The 20,329-nt window shown below is 42.1% G+C and overlaps 1 protein-coding gene across 2 annotated transcripts in view; it reads left to right on the top strand.

The window, feature by feature from the left end:
- The first annotated feature begins 566 nt into the window (after window positions 1-566).
- The window catches only part of TAF3 (TATA-box binding protein associated factor 3), a 203,727-nt gene continuing 183,964 nt past the window's right edge, over window positions 567-20,329 (top strand). For both annotated transcript variants that reach the window (XM_030819334.1, XM_030819333.1), the window contains exons 1-2: window positions 567-957; window positions 6,404-6,646. In XM_030819334.1, coding sequence (XP_030675194.1) covers window positions 792-957; window positions 6,404-6,646 — 409 coding nt within the window. In that variant the 5' untranslated portion in view covers window positions 567-791. The remainder of the gene's footprint in view (window positions 958-6,403; window positions 6,647-20,329) is intronic.

Genomic DNA, 20,329 nt, shown 5'->3' with positions numbered 1-20,329 from the left:
TGGCATGGATTTGGATTTTTTAAAAAAACTGTTAAAAGATTATCGATCTTGATGACTGAGTTTTTTGGGGCCCCCATTAATTTGGCACAGAGTCCTCCTCCTAGTTCCTGCCCTATTGCGAAGGGCTGTGAAGGGCATGCGGAACAGCTTGGACTTTATTTAATCTTTGCAGTGGCAAGCAGCTCAATACACAGATTTTTAGCAGAGCTAAGACCAGCGCAGGTCTGCGTTTGACGAGCTCCGTAAGTTCCCACGCCCTAAACTTCTCTCTAGCACATAACCCTTTAATATGACTAACTCTCTCAGTTAGTTATTAATGCTAGCTCTCTAACCTGTCAATGTCGTATTCCCAGATCCCTCGTTTGCCTCTAAAACACTGGCGTTTTCGTCACCGCTGTCCCCCAGGTGGGCGCCCCAGCACCTGCCGCCCCGGGCGCCTCCTCCACCTGCGCGCCCCACGCCCGCTTCCGGCCGGCTTCCAGGCCTCAGAGGCGATCCCGAGGAATCGCTCCGCTCCCAAGGGGCGGAGCTTTCTCATCGCCGCGCTCGGCATTCGGCTCATGCTGCCTCGCCCCGGCGGCCGTCCAGCGGGAGGCGGAGCGAGTCCAAAATGGCGGCTCTCAGGCTGGCGCGCTCCGTGCTGCTGGGGCTTTGAGGTGGTCGCCGGGGGTCCGAGGGACCATTTCCCCGCCGCGAAAGCCCTAGAGGATGAATCGGGGACCCTGCTAAGGTCTGGCGGCGGGGCTGGAGAGCAGTGGCAGCAAGGGCTGCGGTGGCGTCCACGCAGCGGGATGTGCGAGAGTTACTCCAGGTCGTTGTTGAGGGTCTCGGTGGCGCAGATCTGCCAGGCGCTGGGCTGGGACTCGGTGCAGCTCAGCGCCTGCCACCTCCTCACGGACGTGCTGCAGCGCTATCTGCAGCAGCTGGGCCGGGGCTGCCATCGGTACTCTGAGCTCTGTGAGTACCGGGCTGGGTGCGGGAGGGCTGCCCCGGCAAGTCAAGGGTGACACCTCCGCTCTCCCTGTCCCTCCGCGTCCCCGGGGTGTGCATCCCGCACCCCGCCTCGAGATCTGCTGTCTCCTCGGCCTCCCACGTCCCTGGGCTTCCACTGCCCCTGCAAACTCTAGTCATCCTTCGGGTGCCTCTTCCTCATCCGCTAACTTCCCGCCACCAGCCCGGGAGCCGGGTCTTCGCTCCCAGCTCCACACCCTCCTACCGCTCCTCCGCTCTGAAATGTGTCTGGATCTCTCTCATTGTCTCCTGTTTGCTGCGGATAGATCCACCCCCAGCGTGCCCTACACCCTCTTTTACCTCGGTCCTTTTTCTCCCTTGCCCGCAAACTACTACAACTAGTTGTCACAGGCGCTCCGTCTACCGGCCGTTTCTTACAAGACTGGCCATTCCTGAGCTCCTAACTACATAGACTCGTTGACAGCTCTGCTCCGTTAGGGACACTGCCTCGTCTTCCTGTATCTGTTCGTTTCGTGAACGACATCTCCATTTACTGTTTTTCCAAGGCTGACTTTGTCACTTTCGCTGATTAGATGTACCTTCACTTACGTCTCGGTTACCAGTGAGATGTCAGTGGTTATCGAAGTAGGATAGAGGGACCGTGGGCAGTTGACAAGATTCTCCAGGTAATCTGGGCTACAGTACTCATGGGTTTTAAGTGAATGTCTGGTAATATCTATAGCTAGTGGTATTTAATAATTTAATGGAAGGAATGGAATATTTTAATAGAAGCTCCACATTATCTTGTTGATGTGAAGCATTGCATGTGTGTTTGTTGAGGAGAGGAAACTACCACTCATTTTAGTTTCAAGTCATGATGTTTAAGGTGGTAAGCTGGAGAACTGAATGAAGTGTTTCATAGGATATTTTGTTTTGTTAAAGTGGCTCCTATACTGAAAAATTGAGACTCACAGACACACGCTGTATTTCTTAGGCCCCAAGTTTCGTTCCCGCTTCCACAGGGCTGCCAAAATAATCTGTCCATAGCACAGATCTGATCCTGTCATTATTCTTAAAAACATTTTAACTATACTTCGTTGGTTACAGGCTAAAAATCTAAACTCTTAGCAGTACATAGTTCCCTTTGTGAGCTAGCATTTTGCTTATCTTTTGCCAGCCTGCCATGCTAATCTGCGACCACGCTGAGCTACCTGCCTTTTCCAAAATGTTTTAAGCTGTCCATTCCTACATGCGTGCTGTTTCTTACCTAGAGTGTCCTTTGCCCATGGCCCACCAATAGTACTACTTTTATTTTGAGATGCACTTATCACTTGTTCTAGGGAACTCATGTTATCTGCTTTCATAATTCTGTGCATATTTCTTTCATATTATTTGTCATCTTGTTTTGTAATCACCTGTGTATGTCTCTTTCCCCTCTCCAGGAGAAAAATTGATTATATTTGTATTCTGTAACCTGTAGGGCCATTATATAATAGGCACCTGAGAAATATTTGTTGAATAAATGTATGAACTGATAAACCACTACCTTAAAAGCCACTTACTGACTTTACATATTGAGTTCCAAAAATGTGTATGTTTTGAATGCTTGATTTCACTGATACTTCTATTACTCTTCTTCTTTTGAGACAGGGTCTCACTCTGTCGCCCAGCGTGGAGTGCAGTGGTGCGATCTTAGCTCTCTATAGCCTCGAACTTCAGGGCTCAAGTGATCCTCCCGCCTCAGCCTTCCAAGTAGCTGGGACTACAGGGATACGCCACCATGCCTGGCTAATTTTTTTATTTTTTGTAGAGATGTGGTCTGGTTATATTGCTCAGGCTGGTGTCAAACTCCTGGGCTCGAGTGATCCTCCTGCCTCAGCATTTCAAAGTGCTGGGATTACAGGCATGAGCCACCATGCCCAGCTCACTCATACATCTGAATGTGGAACCACAAAGTAATCTGCGTGCGTTTTTATCTTGAAAGTACATCACCAGCTGACTACTCTTCTGCCTTTTGTTTCTTTTTCCTCTGGCCTCCGCCACAGTGGTCCTTGAGTGTACTGTTACTGATAGGCTAGGCTGGGCTAGGATAGGCATAGTCCAGATTGTGTTTGCTACCATGTATCTTTAGATATTCAAAATGTCTCCTGAATACATAGTTACCTTTCCTGCCATTTATACAAAACAAAAGGGAGCTGGCACTCCATGTGACTAGGTATTCCAAAGTCATCCAGGGGTCACTGCAGCTCTTCAGTGTAAACCTTGTTCCTAATTACCTGATCTCCATAGCCAGTTTCTTGGTTTCAGTGAGAATGAGATTGTCAGGTTCATTATTCCCCATCGTGATTTGGTGACTTTTTTTTTAATGCTAATTTTGGTATACTTATTAGATACTTTTAGATTCTTTTTTCTATACCAGCCTTATTCTAAAATCGAATTCTGTAGCTCCAAGTTACCACTATGGAATCTTGTATTCCACTCCTTTAAATCCTTTCTGTTGTTTTAACAAACACTTACTGAGCACCACTTATGAACCAACCCCTGTACTAGGCATTGGAGACATAAAATTACTAAGATACAATCCCTGACCATAAGGTGTGTTCAAGAGTGCCAGAATGTCAGGAAACAACAAACTGATGGTGTTTGTTTCTTCTAAAAGAAATGTCCTCAAGTTAAAGCAAGTATTAGAAGTTACCATTAATTCAAATAATGAACAAATAATGAACTTCAGAATTGCCTTAGGGTAACAATTTCTCCAAGCATTCAAGGGCAGATGTCTCTGTTGGTGTCACATTATGTATTAAATATGTTGGCATGTAGTGAAAGCAGGTGCTAAATCTTTCAGACTGACTCTTCAACACTAGTACTGTAATATTTTTTTTGCATGGTACAGGGAGTAAATGTAAAAGGGATAAGAGGACAGATGGCTGTAGGCTATGGATTCTGGGGTAGGATTACCTCATAGAAAAGATAAGATTTGAGTTGAGCTATGAAGTATGGTTGTATAAGGTACAGAGTAGTCCAGGTTAGAGAATCACATAAACTAAGCTGTCCAGGTGAGATTAAGCATAATAAAAGTACCAGTAAGGTGTTCAGCTCCCTATGTTGCTAGTTCATTCCAAGGGTGTCTGAGGAAAATGTTCAACAGAGTGAAATCAGGTTATGGAAGGACTTAAAAGCTGGACAAAAGAATTAAAACATGTAGTAGAAAACATTGCATACTTCTAAATAGGGGAATAGTATGATTAAAGTGGTATTTTAAGAAAATTGTACTGACAGTGATGTGCACAAGAGATTGAAGCGGGCAGAACTTGAGATTATACTGAGACAGTGACAGTAAGAATAGAGAGAAAGGAAAAAAATCTGAAGTCACGGTTAAAAAAAAAAGGTGGCCAAAGGGGATGGGGACAGGGTTAGAAACTACCAGGTTTTGGTTTGAGGCTATAAAGCATATGGAGGAATTTAAGGTTATTATATTTTTTAGACTGAGAGAGTAATAATAGCTTTAATAGGAATAGAAGAGTTGAAATGCCTGTTTACGTTCAGTAAGAAGAAGAGTATTCGTTTTATTTTCTTTTTTTTTATACATCACAGAAGTAACCCATACTTATAGAAAAAAAAATCAAAGACTGCAGAAGTATGTGGAGTTAGAAGTCAGTCTCCTGCTTCCACCACAGCCCTCCCCTCTACTGCAGCTTCCATCCCCTTGAACTGTTAACCATTGGCTGAATATCCTTCCAGACGTTTCTGTATGCATTACTACACATGCGTCCAATTCTAGCAATATTTGGATTCTTTTTCATTTTACAGTGTAATTTAATTTCAGACATACTGAGTTCGAAGTGATCAAATTTCAGGATTTCAGTTAAAAAGTCAGGATTTCAGTTAAATCCTTTAGGCTATTGAAAATCGGAAAATGGAATTTTCATAGACATTTTTAAAGATGTAGAGACCTTAAGCTCTGCTAAGAATAGGCATAAGAAAAACTTGTTTTTGTAAAGAAAAAATCTCTATATCTAACTTTTAATCTTTTTATTTCTGTTTTATGTGGTGTTTTCTAATTACATTTGAAAATTTATAGATAAATTACCTTTATGGCTAGGCATGTTGGTGGCGCACTGGTAGTCCAGCTACTCGGAAGGCGAAGGTAGGAGGATGGCTTGAGCCTGGGAAGTTAAGGTTGCAGTGAGCCATGATTGCCCTTCTGCACTCCAGCCTGGGCAGCAGAGTGAGACCCTGTCTCAAAAAACAAACAAAAACCAAACTTTTATGATCTAAGCCTTCTTTGTAAATATTCTTAGATTTTAAAAATTCATTTAATGGTATAATTCATTCAGTAGGTATTTATTGAGTGCCAGCTGTGTGCCAGCCACTGTTTAAGATTCTGCAGAGGCAACAGGGAACAACAGAGGGAATGTAACCAACATTGACTTTGTCAGCACAGCACACTACTTATTTGATGATTTAAAAAAAAAACAGTCCAGGCACATTGGCTCATGCCTGTTATCCCACCACTTTGGGAGGCAGAGGCAGGAGGATTGCTTGAGGCCAGGAGTTCAAAACCAGCCTGAGCAACATAGCAAGAACTCATCTCTACAAAATTAAAAAAAAAAAAATTACCCAGGCATGGTGGCGTGTGCTTATAGTCCCAGCTACTCAGGAGACTGAGAGGGGAAGATTGCTTGAGCCTGGAAGTTTGAGGCGGCAAGGAGCTGTGATCACACCACTGCACTTCAGCCTGGACGACAAGCAAGATGCCATCTCTCTTTTTTTTTTTTTTTTCTGAGATGGAGTTTTGCTCTGTTGCCCAGGCTAGAGTGTAGTGGCGCGATCTCGGCTCACTGCAACCTCCGCCTCCCGGGTTCGAGCAATTCTCCTGCCTCAGCCCCCTGAGTAGCTGGGATTATAGGCGTGCGCCACCACGCCCGGCTAATTTTTGTATTTTTAGTAGAGACGGGGTTTCACTGTGTTGACCAGGCTGGTCTCAAACTCTTACCTTGTGATCCGCCCGCCTCGGCCTCTCAGTGCTGGGATTACAGGCGTGAGCCACTGCGCCCAGCCAAGATGCCATCTCTTTAAAAAAAAAAAAAAAAAGACAAACACTATGTTATTATTATTATTTTTGGGGCATTTTCTGTGTGTCAGGCACTGTTCCAGATGCTTTTGATCATCTGTAAACTACTTTGAAATTTGTTCTATAATAGCTGATCGTGAGTGTGATTTTTCTGTGGTGTTCTGGCTAGTTGTCTGATCATATTTAAACTTGACTTTAATAATCAGCTTAAACATGATTCTGTGACACTCTATTTAAAATCTATTAAATTCTTTCCAATAACTAAGTTAAAATGTTTAATTCTGAGCTGCATATTTACTTACTACTTTTTCTTAATATTTAAAAATATATTCATGAGATTTCTTCAAATAATTTGATTTGCTTTTGACTTTGTTTCAGATGGCCGAACAGACCCAATTTTGGATGATGTTGGTGAAGCTTTCCAGCTGATGGGGGTTAGTCTACATGAACTAGAAGACTATATTCACAACATTGAGCCTGTCACCTTCCCACACCAAATTCCGTCATTTCCTGTTAGCAAGAACAATGTACTTCAGTTTCCTCAACCTGGAAGTAAAGATGCAGAGGAAAGAAAAGAATACATTCCTGATTACCTGCCACCCATTGTGTCTTCTCAAGAAGGTTTGTGAGTGTTTCTTCTTCATATGTTAGTGACTGTTTTAATGGATTTTTAATGCTCTTAGCTTTCCATGCTATGTCAACTTTGTAAATTCTGGAAACACAATAGAAACATTTACTGTTATTTACAAATTATTCTAACCCTTAAACCAACAAACTTGCAACTGACATTACCAAGCCGAGTCATGGTGTAATCAAGGTTATGTCTGAAGCATTTATCTCCTTTGTAAAGTTCAAGTAGAGGAAAACAGTGAAGCCAAAGAGAAGCCTTTCAACAGTCCTATTATTATATGAGAATAGGATATTAGGTAAATTAGAAAATCTTTGAAACAGAAAGAAAAATTGGGGTAGCTCTTTTCCTCCTCCCTTGTTATTCAGGCCATGAGTTGAATGCCATGGCTTTGTACTGGAAACAGTGAGTGAATTGTGAGTATTCAGTGATATTGTGTAGACTTATATCTTTTTTATGATGAGGAGCAATGTTTATTGTTTGATCATATAGAACTTTTGATTATAAAATGATAGCTAATCAGGTACAATGGTCATTCCCATTGCAGAGTTCCCTTTTTTCCTGCATAATTTTAGATGTTGATCGCTAAGTTCACTAAGATTCTAAAGAGATATTTAAGTAATTTGTGGTCTCTAACACAAGTACACAATATTTTTTCTTATAAGAGTTGGAAAAGTTGCAATTAAGTTCTTTCATTTTGTAAAAAATTCTAAAACCTATATACTTCAGGACAATGCAGATGATGCCAGCAATTACTTTTACTTATGATTTTCTATTGTAAAATATACATAACATAAATGGACCACTGTAAAGGTGTGCGGTTCTGTGTCATTCAGTATACATTGTTATTCAACCACCATCCCCATCCTTCTCCAGAACTTTTGTACCCTCCCAAATTGAAACACTGTTCCCATTAAACATAACTCCCCATTCTCCACCACTTCCAGCCCCTGGCAACCACCATTCCTTTTTTTGTCTCTATGAATTTGTCTGTTCTAGGTACCTTTTATAAATGGACTTGTACAGTATTTGTCTTTTTATGACTGGTTTATTTCACTTAGTATGATGTCTTCAGGGTTCATTCATGTTGTAGCCTGTGTCAGGATTTCGTTGTGTGTGTGTTTTTAAGGCAGAATAATATATGTACGTTCCACATTTGTTTATCCATTCACTCACTGATGGACATTTGGGTGGTTTCAACCTTTTGGCTCTTGTGATTTATGCCGCTATGAACATTGGTGTGCAAATCTCTATTCAAATTCTTTCTTTCAAGTTTTTTTTTTTGAGGTCTGTACCTCAAAGTAGAATTACTGGATCATATAGTAATTGTCTATTTAATTTTTGAGGAAGCACCACAGTTTTCCACAGTGGCTGTACCATCTAACCTTCTCATCAGCACTGCCCAAGGGTTCCAATTTCTTACAATTCATTTCTTAGAATCAGTTCTACTTTAATAGCATTTTGAAGTGTTACCTGTTCGTCTCAGGAACTATGTTTAAATTTGGCATAAGTTGTTTTACAGTCTGTGTGTCAGGGTTGCCTCATCTGAAAAACTGGACAGATACTGGACCTAAGTGGTAGGGATTTGTTGTGAATTGGTGGCTCATCATTTAGGCGCTCTGGATCTTAGCTGCAGTAGGTTCTACTGAATGATACTAACACACTGACAGCCCAGAACCACAACTAGGACTTTGATCATAATCTACACTTAACTGTTTGGTCCTTCTTGTCTTATTTTTATAGCAGGCAAATATTCCATAATAAAATTCTCTTAAAGTGCTATGGTTATCATATTTAAATACTAGCAAGGAAATGTAACTAAGATAACAGATTTAGATTAGGTAGTGAAGAAGTGTGAAAAACAATTTAGGGTTTTTTTTGTTTTGTGTTGTTTTGATACTTCTGGCTGAAATTACTATATTACTGTAAATTTTTGGGTTTCTTTTCTGGGTTATTTGAAGCAAAAAAAAGAATCTCATTTAGTTTTATGCAAACAATATAAATTATAAACATTTTAAAAGGAAAATAACATAAGTCTTGAGAACACTACTTTTCACTTTTTATCTAACACGTGTGGATTAAGAAGGAAAAATACTGCTGATTTGTAAGATATGCATATGGTTTATAAGGATGCAGTAAGTGGTAGGCGGTACAGTAAGATGCTTGTCAAAACGTTCTCCTCTTCATAAGAAAAGGATATAAAATGCAATTCTTTGGTTACCATTTAAAAATATAATCATACAAGACCATTTCTTATCATTTACAATCTGAAATATATTTTTTTCATGGGTACAGCATGTTAGAAAGTTCCTGGTATTCTGATTAGTGGTGCAAAGTGAGGTACAGAGGTGAACCCCTTTGATAATGATACTGTTCACCATGCTCTTTATTTTCCTTTTAATTCCTTAAGAGCCACAGACAGGCTAGACTTTGGTCTTAAAATATTATTAGCAAGGTCCTTCCATGGGGTTCCCTCTTATCAGCCACTCAGCTTGGTTCATGTCAAAAAAGCCTGTGAATGTCTCCCTCCACAGCAGCTGGAGCTGGGGAGTGTGTACACATAGAAGGCCTGAAGGGGCAGCAGGCTGTGAGAGGCACAGCGTGGACCTCACGGCATCACTGAGACATGACTCAGCGAGTCACTGAGTTTCTAGTCTTCCCAAGTCACTTTACCTTTCTGAACTTTATATTCATCATCTGTAAAATAAGTGTAATAACACCTACCACATTGGAGAAATGGAGAATCAAGTAATTTTTTTTTTGTTAACACATTTATATAAAATTGGACAGTGTTTAACATATAAAATACATAACAGTGGGCCAGGTGTGATGGCTTATGCACTTTGGGAGGCTGAAGCTTGAGCCCAGGAGTTCGATACCAGCCTGGGCAACGTCATGAGACCTCATCTCTACTAAAAATAAAAAACTTAGCTGGGCGCAGTGGCTCACGCCTGTAATCCCAGCACTTTGGGAGGCTGAGACGGTGGATCACGAGGTCAGGAGATCGAGACCATCCTGGCTAACACGGTGAAACCCCGTCTCTACTAAAGATACAAAAAATTAGCTGGGTGTGGTGGCGGGCGCCTGTAGTCCCAGCTACTTGGGAGGCTGAGGCAGGAGAATGGTGTGAACACAGGAAGTGGAGCTTGCAGCGAGCCGAGATTGTGCCACTGTACTCCAGCCTGGGTGATGGAGCGAGACTCCATCTCAAAAAAAAAAAAAAAAAACTTAGCTGGGCATGGTGGTGCACGCTTGTAGTCCCAGCTATTGGAGTCTGAGGTGGGAGGATCACTTGAGCCCAGGGGTCAAGGCTGCAGTGAGCTACAGTCACACCACAGCACTCCAACCTGAGTGACAGCGAGACCCTATCTCCAAAAAAATAAAACACATGACAGCGAATATTAGTTCTCTTCCCCTTTTTCTTTTCTTGCTCTTAAATAATTTACTTTTGAATTGAAATACAATGTACATTAGTGAAGTCACGTTATAAGGGGAATCAGTGTCAAGCTGCATTCAGTGGCACACCCGTAGTCCTAGCTACTTGGAAGGCCGAGACAGGAAGGTCGCTTGAGCCCAGGAGTTTGAGGCTGTAGTGCGCTACGATTGAGCCTGTGAATGCCCACTGCACTTCAACCTGGGCAACATAGCAGGACCCTGTCTCTGAAAAAAAGAGAAGAATAAATGTAAAGTAGTGTTACCATCACGTGCTGAGGATCTGAGGGAACAGACTTACTAGCTGGGCTGGATAGATACTTGACTGAGGAGCTGTGTGATTATCCGCAGTGTGAAGATGACAGATGAGGAGATGATGTGGAAGGAGTTATTGCCTCCTGTATCTGATTATATGTTTAGAAGTGAGACCTCTTTGAAAATATTTTATACATGCATATTTTTGCTTGGACTGTTACAGTTCTGATGGCTGGTACCCAGTGTGTTTTATCCAAGAACATTCTCTCCCCAGCTTGCCATACATATTTTCAGATTCACACCAATACCATATTTTTTTGCTTCCTATTTTATTGTGCTGAGGAATGTCTGAAAATAGTACAGCGTACAATGCCAAAGTCATTGTTGGTTCTCACAGTGTGGTCTCTAGATCACTGGTCAATGAGGGTCTTCTGGGGGGGTCTGTTGATTGGTTCAAAATATTTGCATAAGAAAGAAATATAGGCTGGGCGCAGTGGCTCACACCTGTAATCCCAGCACTTTGGGAGGCCGAGGTGGGCAGATCACTTGAGGTCAGGAGTTCGAGACCAGCCTGGCCAACATGGTGAAACCCCGCCTCTACTGAAAATACAAAAATTAGCTGGATGTGGTGGTGGGCGCCTGTAATCCCAGCTACTAGGGAGGCTGAGATGGGAGAATCACTTGAATCCGGGAGGCAGAGGTTGCAGTGAGCCGAGATCGCGCCACTGCACTCCAGCCTGGGTGACAGAGTGAGACTCCATCTCAAAAAAAAAAAAAAAAAAAAAAAAAGGAATATAAACCATGTACCCTGACTTATTGCAGGAAACTTACCAAGCTCAACTTAAACTTGGTAAAGATACTGTGAGGTTGCCAGTTTTAGAGTTTCTATTTTTTTAAATTTAAAATAGACTATTTTTTAGAACAGTTTTGATTTACAGAAGAAATTGAGAAGTTAGTATGGAGAGTTCACTCACATCTGAACCATTTCTTCTGTTATTAACCTTTTACGTGACTGTGGTACGTGTATCACAATTAATGAACAATATCGACATGTTATTATTAAGTTACACCTGCACCGTATTGACATTCCTTAGTTTTTACTGGATGTCCTTTTTCTGTTTCTGGATCCCACCTGGGATATCATATTGTGTTTGGTTGTCACGTCTCCTTAGACTTTTCTTGGCTGTGACAGTTTTTCAGACTTTTCTTGTTTTTGATGACCTTGGCAGTTTTGAGGATTATTGGTTAGGTATATTGTAGGGTGCCCCTCTAGTGGAATTTTTCTGATGTTTTCCTCATGATTACACTGGGGTTATGAGATCTTGGGGAGAGAGACCACAGAGGTCAAGGGCCATTTTTATCACATCATATCAAAGGTCTATCCTGTCATCATAATTTATCACTGTTGATATTGATGGTGATCACATGGCTGGGGTAGTGTTTATCTGGTTTCCCTTCTATCCCCTCTTCCCCTACTGTGCTCTTTGGAAAGAAGTCACTCCATATAGCCCGCCCTTAAGGAATGGGAGTTATGGGTCCCGCCTTGAAGGTGGAATATCTGCATACGTTGTTAGGAACTCTTCTGCATGGGGATTTCTCTCTTTCTCCACTAAGATTTCTATTTTTATTATGAAACTCTTTAAAAAGTAAACATTTACATGTTTGAAAAAATTAACAAAAGTAATACAAACTTGCTGAAAAAATATATTGCCAAGTGAATTCGTTATGAAATGAAAGTGTCTCTTCACTTCCCTTCCTTCCCGTTCCCAAGAATAACCTAGTTGGCAGATGGGGCTCCTCTGCATCTTCCCGTGTGACCTTTTGCACTCCTTGGACTCAAGAATCTATGTCCACTTCAATACCTGCCATTTCTTTCTCAAGCTCCTGCCATCCTTTTCTTGAAGCAGTTCTTGCTGTGAACACCAATTACTATCTCTAAATGGTTGATCTGAAGGAAATTTAAACCCTTTCTCCCAGTTCAAGAAACAGAACTTTACCAGCTTTCTCAGAATACCTTCTATGTGCCCAACCCCACCCCAGCCCCTTCCTCCCTCCCTCCAAAAATAACCAACCACTGTCCTGACTTTATAGGAATTACTTCTTAGCCTTATAGTTTTATCAGCCAAATGCGTATCCCTAGACACATTAATTTAATATTCTTCACACGTCCACACCCTTTTTTACCTTATATGTCTTTTTTTTTTTTTTTTTTGAGACGGAGTCTTGCTGTGTCACCCAGGCTGGAGTGCAGTGGCACAATCTCGGCTCACTGCAACCTCCACCTCCTGGGTTCAAGCGATTCTCCCGCCTCAGCCTCCTGAGTAGCTGCAATTACAGGTGCATGCCACCGTGGCTGGCTAATTTTTGTATTTTTAGTAGAGATGGGGTTTCACCATGTTGGCCAGGCTGGTCTGGAACTCCTGACCTCAAGTGATCCACTCGCCTCTGCCTCCCAAAGTGCTGGGATTACAGGGGTGAGCCACCCTGCCCAGCCATGTCATTTACCTTTTAGTTTGTGACTCTGCTTCCATTCCTTTCTTTGTCTTACAGCTTATTTGTTAGAAATCTGGGTTGTTTGATCTACAGAGTGCCCCACAGTTGGATGTTGTGCATTGTGCACTCATAATGCAGCTCAATGTGTTTCTTAAAATTGACAGCAAGAATCTGAGGCTTGACCAGATTTAGGTTTGGCAAGATATCAGCTAATGATGTCCAGTTTTCACTTTTGTTGATGTTAGCAGTGCTGATGCTCAGTACCTAGATCCATTAATTCATTAGGGGTTACAAAGTGATAGCACTATCACTTTGTTTTTATTTCATTCTTTAGTTGAAATAACTTTATAAGAAAATCCTTTTCCTCATCCACTATTCAGTAACTTAATGTCATAGTTTATATAGGGAAAGCAGGGTTAATGCTTGATTTTTTTCATATGGTATACCCAGTTTTCATGAGAATAAATTGGTTCCTTGTTATCCTTAGCAGGTGACTAGTTTTGTTTAATACTCTATCATTATGAACTCACAGATTTAAACATACTTGACAGATTTCATTCATTACTTTTTTTTTTTTTTTTTTTGAGACAGTCTCACTCCGTCTCCCAGACTGGAGTGCAGTGGCGTGATCTTGGCTCACTGCAACCTCTGCCTCCTGGGTTCAACGGATTCTCCTGCCTCAGCCTCTCGAGTAGCTGGGATTACAGGCATGTGCCACCACGCCCGGCTAATTTTTATATTTTTAGTAGAGACGGGGTTTCACCATGTTGGCCAGGCTGGTCTTGATCTCCTGATCTCGTGATCCTCCTGCCTCGGCCTCCCAAAGTGCTGGGATTACAGGCATTAGCTACTGTGCCCGGCCTCATTACAGTTTTTTACCCATAGTGTAGCTTCAATTGTTGCATCTTTGGCCAGTGGCCGCTTCTTCGCTCTTGCTTCTGAGTCCTTTTGACATGACCCAAATTGGCTTTGGTGACGTCCTCACCTTCTGGTGTATCAAAATGTTCTAGACTCAGCATGTATAGTCATGTTCTATGCTTGGTATAAATTATCTGTCCAGGAAACCCTGGTTTCTTAGAAAGTAGTATTTCTTTTCTTTTTTTAATTTTAATTTTTTTAATTATAAAATTTCAGGTTATATTTGTATATATCTGGGGGGTGCAAAGCGATGTTATGTTTTATAAATACAATGTGGAATAATTAAGTCAAGCTAGTTAACATATCTGTCACCTCAAATGCCTATCATTTTTTGTGGAGAGAACATTTAAAACTTACTCTCTTAATGATTTTCAAATGTGTAATACATTATTATTTTTCTTTTTCACCATGCTGTGCAATATATCAGAAACAGTACTCCTCCTGTCAGATTGAGGCTTTGTACCCTTTGCCTATCATCTCCGCATCCCCACATCCCCTGCCCCAGCCTCTGTAACCACTGTTCCGCTCTCTGCTTCTTGGAATTTGGTTCTTTTCATCCACATATAAGTGAGAACATGTGGTATGTCTCCTTCTGTGCCTGGCTTACTTCACTTAGCAGAATTGTTTGAATTCCATCTATGTTGTCACAAATGACAAAATGTCCTTCTTTTTTTAAAGGCTGAATAATAATACTGTTTAATTTTTATGGGTACACAGCAAGTGTAAATATTTATGGAGTACATAAGATATTTTAATAAAAGCACACAATGTGTAGTAATTACATCAAACTAAATTGGATATTTACCACCTGAAGCATTTATCATTTCTTTATTATTTATTTATTTATTTTTGAGACAGTCTCACACTGTCACCCAGGCTGGAGTGCAGTGGTGTGATCTCAGCTCACTGCAAGCTCCGTCTCCTGGGTTCAAGTTTAAGTGATTCTTCTGCCTCATCCTCCCCAGTCGCTGGGATTACAGGCGCCCGTCATCTCAACTGGCTAATTTTTGTGTTTTTAGTAGAGATGCAATTTTACCATGTTGGCCAGGCTGGTCTCAAACCCCTGGCCTCAAGTGATCTGCCCACTTCAACCTCCCAAAGTGCTGAGATTACAGGCATGAGCCACTGCACCTGGCCCAGCATTTATCATTTCTTTGTGCTACAGATATTCCAGTTATACTCTTTTAGCTATTTTTAAATGTATAGGGTGCAGTAGCTCACACTTGTAATCTTGACACTTTGGGGGGTCCATGGCAGGAGGATGATTTGAGGCCAGGAGTTCGAGATAAAATGTTCAATAAATTATTGTTGACTTTAGTCACCCTGTTGTGCTATTAAAGGCTGAATAGTATTCTGTGGTGTATATATATTACATTTTCTTTGTCCACTCATCTGTTAATGGACACTTAGGTTATTTCTGTAACTTGGCTATTGGGAACAGTGCTGCAGTGAACTTGGGAGAGAAGAATCTCTTCAACATAATCTTTTCAAATCTTTTGGGTAAATACTCAAGAGTGGGGTTGCTGGATTATATGGTAATTCTACTTTTAGTTTATGGAGGAAACGCCACAGAGTTTTCCATGATTACTAATCTAAATTCCCACCAACAGTGTACAAGGATTCCCCCTTTTCTCCACATCCCCGCTAACACTTGTTACCTTTCATCTTTTTTATAGTAGCCATTCTAACAGGTGTGAGGTAATATCTCACTGTGGTTTTATTTCTGTAATGATTAGTGATGTTGAACATTTTTTCATATATTTGTTGGCAATTTATATATCTTACTTTGAGGAATGTCTATTCATTTTTTATTGGATTATTTCTTTCTATAAGGTTTTCTTTTTTTCTTTTTTGGGGACCCAGCATTACTGCTGACTTATTACAAGTCCCCAGGAGGGCTTTAGTTTTTCTTTTCAACATCCTGTTCTGTAGCTTCCATGTCTCTTTTTGTCCATATGCGGAGGAGCCAGGCATTGGCACGGGCCATGCAGCGACTAGCAAAGGCTCTGAAATTCCTCTCTTCAGTGATGACTTGAGCTTTCTTTTTTTTTTTTTTTTTTTTTTGAGACGGAGTCTCGCTCTGTCGCCCAGGCTGGAGTGCAGTGGCGCGATCTTGGCTCACTGCAAGCTCTGCCTCCCGGGTTCACGCCATTCTCCTGCCTCAGCCTCTTCGAGTAGCTGGGACTACAGGCGCCCGCCACCACGCCCGGCTAATTTTTTTGTATTTTTAGTAGAGACGGGGTTTCACCGTGGTCTCGATCTCCTGACCTCGTGATCCGCCCGCCTCGGCCTCCCAAAGTGCTGGGATTACAAGCGTGAGCCACCGCGCCCGGCCGATGACTTGAGCTTTCTCCTTCTCATGGACATTCTGGATGGGCATGACCGGTCCCGTCAGCTGGGTGGCCAATTGCAGTTCTTCAGCAGAACTGTCTCCCTTCCTGGGGGCCGAGGGCTTCCTGGGGAAGAGGATGAGTTTGGAGGAGTACCCCTTCAGCCACTGCACAGCCCGTGTGGAAGTGGGGCTTCAAGATCTTGCCATTCCCACTGGGCACCATGGCTGCCCGCTGCCCTCCGGTGCAGGACAACAGCCAGACTGTTCTTTCTATAGAGTTGTTTGGGTTCCTTATATATTTTGTCTTTTTTTTTTTTTTTGGTGGTGGTTGTGGCTCTTGTTGTTGTTGAGTTCCTTATATGTTTTGGATGTGAGCCCCTTGTCAGATGTGTGGGTGCATGTATTTTCTCCTAACCCGCAGGTTGTGCCTTCACTCTGCTGTTTCCTTTATTGTGCCGAAGCTTTTTATTTTGATGGAATCCCATTTGTTCAGTTTTGCTTTTGTCACCCTGCGCTTTTGGGGCCAAATATAAAAAATAATTTCCCAGACCAATGTCTTATAGTTTTTCCCCTATGTTTTCTTTTAGCAGTTTTGTAGTTTCAAGTGTTACATTTAGGTCTTTATTCCATTTTGAGTTGATTTTTGTAAGTGGTATGAGATAAGGATCCAATTTCATTCTTCTGCATATGGATATGCAGTTGTCTCCACGCTGGGAAATAGCATTTCAAGTACACAGTCTTGGTGCTAAGGGATACTTATTATATATAACTCGGTTGTTCATTGTTTCTAGGCAATAAGTAAATAAATATTTATATACATGTAGATGTCTGTGAATAGATAGATGGGTGGATAGGGTTCCTCCTGAGTTCATGCAGATTTTCCAATTCATATTTAGGACTACAAGATTTTTATTTTTTATGTTACATCCACAAATACTTTCATCCATCCTGAGAATTCTGGTTCTGAGGAATAAAGAAGATGATAAAATTAGAATATTCCGTAATTATTCATTTGCTTTATCCCAGATTGCACATACAGTATTGTAACTGATACTATCATTCATGATTACTGAAGCAGGTAAAAAAATTTTTTTTTGCTCATTCTGTCCTATGAAACCAATTTTCTATAATTGTACCATATGTATCTTGTCAGATCATATAGCTACTGTCTTGAGTTCTGCTACCTAATTTCTGAGTTTTTTCTGATTTTGATTTATATTCTTTCATGACTTTTAGATCATTTAAGATAGAACATTATAGGTTCATCAGTTTTTTCGAGTGTGTGTTTCTCTTGTACTTTCATTGTCTGGAGGGATGTTTTGCTATTTAGTCTTCTTTTCTTTATAGAAACTATATGTGAGTTAGTTTTCTGAGCCTTTAGAACACAGGTGTCCAATCTTTTGGCTTCCCTGGGCCACATTGGAAGAAGAAGGATTGTCTTTGGCCACACATAAAATGCACTAACAGCAACGATAACTGATGAGTTAGAAAAAAAAAAGTCACAAAAAAAAAAATCTCATAATATTTTAAGAAAGTTTACAAATTGGGCTGCATTCAAAGCCGTCCTAGGCCACATATGGCCCATGCAAGCTTGCTTTAGAAGGAGATTCAGGGTAGCTCCTCTGACTTTGCAGTGCTCCCTCTTCTATGGTTTTTGTGGAATGTTCCAAATATGTGAACTTGCTCGCTGAGATTTTCGTTTGTTTTCCTCCACCACTTTTACCTGGATCTTCTCTTTCCTTCGTGTCAGTTTTCCTTTTTCCGGCCAGCTGTGATTCCACTGCCAGCTGTGTCCTGTCGGTGAGGCTCTGTCCTGGCAGAGAGCAGCCAGGGTCAAGTCTGAAAGCTCCTGGGCTCAACTTCCAGCCCCATTGGATCTCACTCAGCCCCTTGTGCTCCCTGTACTTGAAGTGGTCCCATCCTTCCCAGCCTCAGCCGCTCTTCTTGGGTTGGCCTGCCGGGCTTTCCAGCAGAGGCCTGGTGGCCCTTTTGGGGTTTTCCTGTTTCAGGTCAGTCTTCCCGTCACTTCTCACTTTCCCCAGCATAGATGCCTCATACTCGGGTCTCATGGCTCTTGGTGGCATGTTCTCACCTGCATGTATTTTGGCACTGATGGGTGTACTCTGTCACCTGGTTATGTTGGGAAGATGCACAGACTACCTTGCCCCAGCTACCACTTTCTTCCTAGGATTCCCCTTAGTGAAGCTTTTTGCTGCTTTCATCACTGTTGGGCAATTCCTGAAGCTGCTTTTCTTCAGCGCCATCGTACTCCCTTAACTCTCCTTATATGATGAGCTCCGTCTTGGGGCCTTTCTTGGGCACATCTTCCCTGGCTCTCCTACCGCTAAAACGTTGGTGCTTCCAAAATTTTATCCTTCACCTACTATGTTTTTCACGTTACTTAGTTTCAGAGTTGACTTTCCTACTCTCATAGTTTGAACCCCCATCTGTATGCTAATGCCTCCCCAAACTGTCCCTCCACATCTACCTCTCAGACCCTGCAACCAGTTGCAGTTGGCCATTTCCACGTTTTCTTTTCTTTCTTTTTTTTTTTTTTGAGACGGAGTTTCGCTCTTGTTGCCCAGGCTGGAGTACAATGGCGTGATCTCGGCTCACTGCAACCTCCGCCTCCCAGGTTCAAGCGATTCTCCTGCCTCAGCCTCCCGAGTACCTGGATTACAGGCATGAGCCACCATGCCCAGCTAATTTTGTATTTTCAGTAGAGACGGGGGTTCTCCATGTTGGTCAAGCTGGTCTTGAACTCCTGACCTCAGGTGATCTGCCCACCTCGGCCTCCCAAAGTGCTGGGATTACAGGCATGAGCCACTGCGCCTGGCCTATTTCCACATTTTCTTACCCTGAATACACCTGTGTTATCCATCTCAGTTGGTGGCACCATCTCTACTCAGTCACCTAAGCTGGAAACATGAGAATTAGCATTGACCTCTTCTCTCATTCTCCTTCATTCCCTATCTCTAGTTCTGCTAATTTTCTTTCTTAAAAAATTTCCAAAATATTATTCCATCACTTCCTTTGTTTAAACCTTTATCTCTTGTCTGAACTGTCCTTATCCTCTGAACGAAACTATTAGACAAAAAATTAACACATCCCACATTATAAAACACTTTGTTGGCTCTCCAACTGCTTACAGTTACCAAAAATATCTATGGAGAGGAGTTTTCTTTTTTGCATCAAAATGAAAAGAGCTTTGGTTGAGTGTGATGGCTCGTGCCTATAATCCCAGCACTTGGGAGGCCAAGGCAGGAGGATCGCTTGAGCCCAGAAGTTTGAGACCAGCCTGGACAACATAGTGAGACCCTGTTTCTATAAAAAATTAAAAAATCTGGCCGGGCGCGGTGGCTCACACCTGTGATCCCAGCACTTTGGGAGGCCAAGGTGGGCAAATTGCTTGAAGTCAGGAGTTCAAGACCAGCCTGGCCAACGTGGTGAAATCCTGTCTCTACTAAAAATACAAAATTTAGCTGGACATGGTGGCACGGGCCTGTAGTCCTAGCTACTCGGGAGGCTGAGGCAGGAGAATTGCTTGAACCGGGGAGGTGGAGGTTGTAGTGAGCCGAGATTGCACCACTGTGCTCCAGTCTGGGCAAAAAAAAAAAAAAAAAAAAAAAAGTCAGCTGGGTGTGGTGGCTCATGCCTGTAATTTCAGCACTTTGAGAGGTTGAGGCAGGTGGATCACTTGAGGCCAGGAGTTCAAGACCAGCCTGGCCAACATGGTGAAACCCCATCTCTACTAAAAATACAAAAATTAGCTGGGCGTGGTGGTGCGTGCCTGTAATATCATCTACTCGGGTGGCTGAGGCACAAGATTTGCCTGAACCTGGGAGGCAGAGGTTGCAGTGATCTGAGATTGCACCACTGTACTCCAGCCTGGGCAAAAGAGCAAGACTCTGTCTCAGAAAAAATAAAAAAATTAGCTAAGAGTGGTGGTGTAAGCCTGTATAGTCTCAGTTACTCAGAGGCTGAGGTAGGAGGATCACTTGAGTCTGGGAGGTTGAGGCTGCAGTGAGCCACTGCACTCCAGCCTGGGTGACAGAGTGGGACCCTGTCTCAAAAAAATAAAAATAAAAAGGGAAGAGCTGTAGTTATTCAAGAGGAAAGATGTTTATTCTTACAACGTAGATTACTTACTGATTTAATAGAGGAATGTTAATGAAGATATTTGCTTGGCTTTCAGTTGCTAAAATGTTTGTATATGTAAAAGCAGCCATCAAATAATTTATCCTTG

This window comes from Nomascus leucogenys, chromosome 9, assembly GCF_006542625.1.
Source record: "Nomascus leucogenys isolate Asia chromosome 9, Asia_NLE_v1, whole genome shotgun sequence".
NCBI lineage: Eukaryota > Metazoa > Chordata > Mammalia > Primates > Hylobatidae > Nomascus > Nomascus leucogenys.
The sequence above is the reverse complement of the archived record's forward strand: the minus strand, read 5'-3'. Positions and strand labels throughout refer to the sequence as shown.